The sequence below is a fragment of the Entelurus aequoreus genome, linkage group LG06, assembly GCF_033978785.1.
Source record: "Entelurus aequoreus isolate RoL-2023_Sb linkage group LG06, RoL_Eaeq_v1.1, whole genome shotgun sequence".
NCBI lineage: Eukaryota > Metazoa > Chordata > Actinopteri > Syngnathiformes > Syngnathidae > Entelurus > Entelurus aequoreus.
Window position 1 is genome coordinate 14,448,417 of NC_084736.1, and position 8,797 is coordinate 14,457,213.

At 31.6% G+C, this 8,797-nt stretch overlaps 1 protein-coding gene across 3 annotated transcripts in view; it reads left to right on the plus strand.

Moving 5' to 3' along the window:
* Nucleotides 1–8,797, plus strand: part of fmnl1a (formin-like 1a) — a 29,616-nt gene that overhangs the window by 1,254 nt on the left and 19,565 nt on the right. For 2 of the 3 annotated variants that reach the window (XM_062050034.1, XM_062050036.1), the window contains exons 2-5: nt 2,281–2,364; nt 3,853–3,939; nt 4,044–4,114; nt 8,780–8,797. The exon at nt 8,780–8,797 is cut by the window's right edge and continues 66 nt beyond it. In XM_062050034.1, the coding sequence (XP_061906018.1) occupies nt 2,281–2,364; nt 3,853–3,939; nt 4,044–4,114; nt 8,780–8,797 (260 nt within the window). The remainder of the gene's footprint in view (nt 1–2,280; nt 2,365–3,852; nt 3,940–4,043; nt 4,115–8,779) is intronic. The other variant, XM_062050035.1, reaches the window with a different exon arrangement.

An 8,797-nucleotide genomic window follows, 5' to 3' on the forward strand; every position in this document is an offset into this window, starting at 1 on the left:
CTCTCGCAGCCAATCACGGATATAAAACGCAATCAAATAAAAATGGTGTGTTGTAATTAGGTATACAGGGCCTGGAACGTCATGTTTTAGCAAAAGCGTGATGGTAACCATAGAACAGGAAATGGAACGTGTTTGACCGATAATGAAATAGCAAGTCCATCTTGACTATAAACAGCACGTAGCTAAAAGGATAAAGATGCTTCAAAGGATGCGTTTTATGTTCGTTATTATACTTTTTTTTACGCCTGGATGACAGGAATGTTAATGCGACACAAAGATTGGCCACGGCTTTTCACTTTACATTTGTTAGCATTTTATGTAATATAAAACTGATCTTTAAAAAAAAATAAAAAATTTTTTTTTTCACATTTATTTAATTTAATAATAATATATTTGAATAAACATTATTAATTTAATACTTAATTTTTATTCAGTTAGTACATGTTTTCCCTCATTTTCTCAGTACATTTGTACTTTTGTAAATCTTTGAAAAATGTAAAAAAATATAAAACATTTTTTTCAAGCTGTATTTAATTTAATACTTGTATTTTTAATTAAATATTATAATAATACTTAATTTGTATTTACTTACATTACCCCACTCCGGCAGTCAAGTATGACCTCACTTGCTCAGTACATTTGTACTTTTGTACATCTTTGAAAAATGTAAAAAAAAATAAAAAAAAATAAAATTCAGCTGTATTTAATTTAATACTTATATTTTTAATTAAATATTATAATAATACTAAATTTGTATTCACTTACATTTCCCCGCTCCGGCAGTCAAGTATGACCTCACTTGCTCAGTACATTTGTACTTTTGTACATCTTTGAAAAATGTAAAAAAAAAAATTAAAAAAAAATTCAGCTGTATTTAATTTAACACTTATATTTTTAATTAAATATTATAATAATACTTCATTTGTATTTACTTACATTTCCCCGCTCCGGCTGTCAAGTATGACCTCACTTGCTCAGTACATTTGTACTTTTGTAAGCATTTTCTGTCATATAAAATTGATCTTTAAAAAAAATATTAAACACTTTTTTTTAATATGTTGTGTTTTTGCCATGAAAAACAGGGTTTTGACAAAAATTGCATAACACATAAAATAAAAAAATAATACAAACGTATAATCGACAGATAGATTTGAAGTTGATTTAGAGGTTTAAGGATTAAAAGTAAAATAAAATAAAAGTTATGACTTATTTTGAACTATTTTATGAGTGGGACCCTTTTTGATCGCAAGAATTTGGGTGGGATTTTATTTTTCGAAACTCATTGCTCAATAAATATTAAAGAATCACAATCAATGTTGTTATGAATTCCCCAACTATTCAAGGCTTCAGCTACTTCACATCAAATATTCCACTTTGAAATATTTTGGGAGTATATTGCCTATTTTGTGGGGTTGAAAACCTTTTTTTTTTTTTTTTGACAAAAAGGGCAAAAAACAAAAGTATGAAAAAATAATAAAAACTTATATCGACGGATGATCTGACGTTGATCTGGAGACCTATTACAAATGTACGACTTATTTTCAACACTTTTATTAGTTGGGCCCTTTGGGTCACTAAGAATATTAGTGGGATTATAACTGTCATTGCTAAAAAAAAATAAAAAAATTCTGTCATCTAAAATTGATCTTTTCATTTAAAAAAATTTTTTTTTGGGGATTTATTAATTCATTAATAATATATTTAAAAGAATAATCAAATAATTTAATACTTTATTTGTATTTAGTTGTTTTTCTTCCCGTGTCCTGGCAGTCGAGTATGACCTCACTTCCTGTTCCAAGTTGATCAGACTCAACCACCGCACGCTCATTGTTTCTAAGGTGATTCTACACAGATCATTATGGGATGCCACTGCAAACGTTGAACCACCAAACCACAGCGACGACGCCCCACCAAGAGACGCCAAACTCCCCCCGAGCAAAGTCATTTCCTTTCTTGCTTCTTTTTGTGCTGCTTTTTTCTTCTTTTTTTTTCTCAAGGCGTGGAGGCCTCGATGTGAACGTTAAGTCTTTGCCTCAAAGTCAAAGTTTGGATCATTACAATAAATTAAAGATGATGAGGGAAAAAATGTGCTCACTTTCGTTATTGACAAAACAATCAAAGTGGGCCAGCTTTGTTCCATTTAATGTGAGATCATAAAAGCCTGTTAAAGCATTTTTGTCATAAAGAAAGTGCACTGAGCTGTACCTGTTTCCACAGTCTACTTATGAAGTAATGATGACATGAATATAATAATAATAATAAAATGTTACTGTCTTTCAGAGCTACATGAACCTTCCACCTGATAAACTGCAGCTGTTGAGTCAATACGACAATGACAAAAAATGGGAGCTCGTCTGTGATCAGGTAATTAAGGTATTATTAAATATAATACAATTTATTATATTTATTTAATTATATTTATTTATAAAATGTATTTATTTAATTAAGGTACTATTAAATATAATACAATGTATTATATATTTTAAATGATACTTACAATATTTTATTCATTTTAATTAAGGTATTGTTAAATACATTACAATTTATTATATTTATTTAATTATATTTATAAGATTTTATTTATTTAATTTTAATGAGCGCTTGTTATCAGGTATGATGTAATTAAAATATGATTAAATGCAATATTGTTTATTTTATTAAATTTAGTCTGTGGAACGCTCTCCCTGACCACCTAAGGGCACCACAGACCATTTTTTAGATATATGCATACTAGTTTTAGCTATTTGGCTGATCTAGTTTTCATTTTTATTAATTTTTTATTATCTTCTTATTTTAATACAATGTAGCACTTTGAGGTTGTTTACTCAATGTAAAGTGCTTTTTACAAATAAAAAATCTATTATTATTATTGTTTATTATTAAATCTTATTTATATTTTATGTATTTATTTTGTCTGTGGTCTGGTATGATTTTTTAAAAATACTATTCAGAGTAATACATTTTATTTCACTAAATTGTTACATCTTAATTGTATTTTATTTATTCTAATAATGGGAGCTTTTTCTTATGTAACTATTACATTTCAGTTGTATTGTATCTACTTAATTTGACCCGTGATCATGTATAAATAAGATTATACACCTTTAAAAATATTAAATGTAATACATTTTATCTTATGTATTCAATTATATCTACATATTAAATTTTAACTGATTTAATTCACATTTTAATGGAAGATCATCTGTGATCAGGTATGATTTAATTAAATGCTAAATGTAATACTTTTGATTATATTTAACTATTACATTTAAATTGAACGCGAGCTTGTCTGTAAAAAGTTCAATGCCGTTACCTTTTAATAAATGTAATACATTTTATTTGATTTAAATTCTATTGTAAATATATTTTATTGTGTTTGACATATTTATTACATCTTAATTGTATTTTATATCATTTTAATTTGAATAGGTGCTTGTCTGTAATCAGATTTAACTTAGTTATATTTTATTAAATGTTATGCATTTCATTGAATTTTTTAATTCTATTGTAAATATTTAATTTATTTGAATTTATCGGAGCTCGTCTGTGATCTGGCACAATTTATTGAAATGAATCCACAGACATAAATTTAACTTTACCATATTTAATACACTTCCAATCATATTTCTTGTATGTTTATTTTAATGAGATCTATTCAATTCAAATTGCAATTCATTAGTTTTTAAAAAATTCTGGCAAAGACTGCATCCCGCTCTTCCTCATAACACAACATGTGGTTAAGAGCAGCGTGCTGAAACCTCAAAGCGTCGGCATGGCAACAATGTCGTGTAATGTATACAGCAGGTGATATTTTGTGATGGAGTGTTTCATACTCACACTTCTCTCTCTCAGGAGCGTTTCCAGGTGAAAAGCCCCCCTTCTACCTACCCTGCAAAGATCAGGAGCTTCTACCAGGATCAAGTGGTGGTGGCCCGCAGGGTCAGTGAACGCAGCATCGTCATCATAATGTCATCTATCATTGCTATGTGTGTGTGTTTGTGTGAGTGTGTATGTATGTAACATTTGCGTTGGTTCCTCATCAGAAGAAAAGAGTCCAAGATGCCACGAAGGTCCTCAAAGATTTGGAGATCTCCCTCCGCACAAACCACATTGGGTGAGCAAGCGACATCATTTCAACATCTCTTATCTTTTCCCTGTTCATGTGGTGAAGTATTTAACTGTTAAATGTAAATGTAGTATTTGTATAGAGTTACTGTATCTTTCAAGTCTTTTTCATGTCTTTTTAAATAGGCAATGTTATTCACAAAATTGTCCACTAGATGTCACTGCTACACTTTGACTGCTTTCAACCACGTCTTTATCACATGCCAGAAAAATACTGAATGTTAACAAAAATAACGATACAAAATGCACATATATAGTTGTGAACCAAATAAACTATTTCGTCATATTTATCATTATTATTATGACTTTTATTTTTATTATCATGATTATTATTGTTATTATAATTAGCATAATTATCATTATTTTCTGTTAATTATTGTTATTGTTTCCATTGTAATTGTTTGATCATTATCTTTATATAACTATTTATTTATGTTTTATGATTATTATCAATAATATAATCATTGTTTTACTACTATTACAATATGTTTTTCAGCTGCCCCCAGTACAGCTCCACCCCTGCCCCACCCCCCGTTTTGTAATAGTGTTATTATCATTATATTATTATTATCAATATCATTAAATTACTAATATTTCATCATCTTTAATATTTTACAATATTATCATTATATTTTTTACTATCAAATGTTATTATTTTATGTTTTGTAGTATTGTTTTTGTTATTACTTGCATATGGTTTTTATAAAAATTTATATTATCATTATTATTGCTGTCATCATTATCATAATATACCTATTATTTTACTATTATTGTTATATTATCATTATGTAACTATTATTATATTAATATTTTCTATTTTCACTAATATTATTAATATTATTATTATTATGATCATAATCATTATAATGATATAATTATTATTTATAAAATCTTCAAAAATATTTTCTCCCCTGAGGAACATTTAAAAAAAAAAAAAGTAATGTAAATTTAACAGAAATGTTTGTACAGAAGTACCGGTAGTCTAAAAATCTCTTATTACTAAATAGGTTTCATTATCAACACTTTTTTTTTTAAAGAACATATTTGTACTCCCTTCTTTCTATTTGAGTAACTTACACATATTTATAATAATGATTGGACTGTAGAGGTACTATACATTTTTCATAAATTATTATAGTTATTGTATTGTTTCATTGTTATCATTAGTCATTTGCTGATTGGCTGGTAGACACCACATGGTGCGACTGTCTAATTGTGTGGCAAACATTTAACCTGAGTTTGGGTCAGCGAATATTAAAGGCCTTCTTGACGGTGGACAACTACTAATGTACAAACCCCAAAACCAGTGAAGTTGGCACGTTGTGTAAATGGTAAATAAAAACAGAATACAATGATTTGCAAATCCTTTTCAACCTATATTCAATTGAATAGACTGCAAAGACAAGATACTTAACGTTCGAACTGGAAAATGTTGTTGTTTTTTGCAAATTTTAGCTCATTTGGAATTTGATGCCTGCAACATGTTTAAAAAAAGTTGGCACAAGTGGCAAAAAAGACTGAGAAAGTTGAGGAATGCTCATCAAATACATATTTGGAACATCCCACAGGGTGAACAAGCTAATTGGGAACAGGTGGGTGCCATGATTGGGTATAAAAGCAGCTTCCATGAAATGCTCAGTCATTCATAAACAAGGATGGGGCGAGGGTCACCACTTTGTGAATAAAAGAATGGACAAACTGTCAAACAGTTTAAGAACAACATTTCTCAACCAGCTATTGCAAGGAATTTAGGGATTTCACCATCTACGCTCCGTAATATCATCAAAAGGTTCAGAGAATCTGGAGAAATCACTGCACATAACATTGAATGCCCGTGACCTCCGATCCCTCAGGCGGTACTGCATCAAAAACCGACATCGGTGTGTAAAGGATATCACCACATGGGCTCAGGAACACTTCAGAAAACCACTGTCAGTAACTACAGTTCATCGCTACATCTGTAAGTGCAAGTTAAAACTCTACTATGCATAGTGAAAGCCATTTATCAACAACACCCAGAAACGTTGTCGGCTTCGCTGGGCCCGAGCTCATCTAAGATGGACTGATGCAAAGTGTATAAGTGTTCTGTGGTCTGACGAGTCCACATTTCAAATTGTTTTTGGAAACTGTGGACGTTGTGTCCTCCGGAACAAAGAGGAAAAGAACCATCCAGATTGTTATTGGCGCAAAGTTCAAAAGTCAGCATCTGTGATGGTATGGGGGTGTATTAGTGCCCAAGACATGGGTAACTTACACATCTGTGAAGGCACCATTAATGCTGAAAGGTACATACAGGTTTTGGAGCAACATATGTTGCCATCCAAGCGACGTTATCATGGACGCCCCTGCTTATTTCATAACATATCGAGGACAATAAAGTAATAAGTTCATGAGGGGGAAAAAGTTGCAGCTTTACGAGAAACAAGTTGCAATATTTTGAGAGTAAAATTACATGGATAAAGTTGTAATCTCACCAGAGAAATACATAATATTTAAAGAAGATAGTCAGGAGCTCATGGGGGAAAAAGGCAGTTTTATAGAAATGTAGTCTTTATATTTTGACAATAAAGCCTCAGTATTTACTTGAGAAAAATATACTACATAAAATATGGAGTATAATATGAGGACATTTTATATTGCAATATTTAGAGAATAAAGTCATATTATTGCATAAGTAAAGTCGTTGTTTTATCTGAGAAAAAATACATAATATTTAGAGAACATAAATTAAGAAAATAGCATATTTTGCCATCCAGCAACGTTATCACGGACGCCCCTGCTTATTTCAGCAAGATAATGCCAAGCCATGTGTTACAACAGCGTGGCTTCATAGTAAAAGAGTGCGGGTACTAGACTGGCCTGCCTGTAGTCCAGACCTGTCTCCCATTGGAAATGTGTGGCGCATTATGAAGTGTCAAATACGACAACGGAGACTGTTGAACAACTTAAGCTGTACATCAAGCAAGAATGGGAAAGAATTCCACCTGAAAAGCTTCAAAAATGTGTCTCCTCAGTTCCCAAACGTTTACTGAGTGTTGTTAAAAGGAAAGGCCATGTAACACAGTGGTAAAAATGCCCCTGTGCCAACTTTTTTGCAATGTTAAGTTAATGATTATTTGCAAAAAAAAAAAAAAGTTTCTCAGTTAGAACATTAAATATCTTGTCTTTGCAGTCTATTCAATTGAATATAAGTTGAAAAGGATTTGCAAATCATTGTATTCTGTTTTTATTTACCATTTACACAACGTGCCAACTTCACTGGTTTTGGGTTTTGTAATATATAACACATAATAAACATAACATTCTACTTGACTAAATACAAGAGATGTCCGATAATATCGGGCTGCCGATAAATGCTTTAAAATGTAATATCGGAAATTATCGGTATTGGTTCGGAAATTATCGGTATTGGTATTAAAAAGTAACATTTATGACTTTTTAAAACGTCGCTGTACGAAGTGGTACACGGACGTAGGGAGAAGTACAGAGCGCCAATAAACCTTAAAAAGGCACTGCCTTTGCGTGCCGGCCCCAATCACATAATATATACGGCTTTTCACACACACAAGTGAATGCAAGGCATACTTGGTCAACAGCCATACAGGTCACACTGAAGGGTGCCGTATAAACAACTTTAACACTGTTACAAATATGTGCCACACTGTGAACCCACACCAAACAAGAATGACAAACACATTTCTGGAGAAATTCCGCACCGTAACACAACATAAACACAACAGAACAAATACCCGGAACCCCTTGCAGCACTAACTCTTCCGGGACGCTACAATATACACCCTCTACCCCGCCCACCTCAACCTCCTCATGCTCTCTCAGGGAGAGCATGTCCCAAATTCCAAGCTGCTGTTTTGAGGCATGTTTAAAAAAAATAATGCACTTTGTGACTTCAATAATAAATATGGCAGTGCCATGTTGGCATTTTTTTTCCATAACTTGAGTTGATTTATTTTGGAAAACCTTGTTACATTGTTTAATGCATCCAGCGGGGCATCACAACAAAATTAGGCATAATAAGGTGTTAATTCCACGACTGTATATATCGCTATCGGTAATAAAGAGTTGGACAATATCGGAATATCGGCAAAAAAGCCATTATCGGACAAAATTAACAACAACAAAATTAGGCATAATAATGTGTTAATTCCACGACTGTATATATCGCTATCGGTAATAAAGAGTTGGACAATATCGGAATATCGGCAAAAAAGCCATTATCGGACAAAATTAACAACAACAAAATTAGGCATAATAATGTGTTAATTCCACGACTGTATATATCGCTATCGGTAATAAAGAGTTGGACAATATCGGAATATCGGCAAAAAAGCCATTATCGGACAAAATTAACAACAACAAAATTAGGCATAATAATGTGTTGATTCCACGACTGTATATATCGCTATCGGTAATAAAGAGTTGGACAATATCGGAATATCGGCAAAAAAGCCATTATCGGACAAAATTAACAACAACAAAATTAGGCATAATAATGTGTTAATTCCACGACTGTATATATCGCTATCGGTAATTAAGAGTTGGACAATATCGGAATATCTGCAAAAAAGCCATTATCGGACATCTCTACTAAATACTACTTTGGCGTCTCATGTGTGTGTGTATGTTGTGTTTGTAGTTGGGCTCAGGAGTTTCT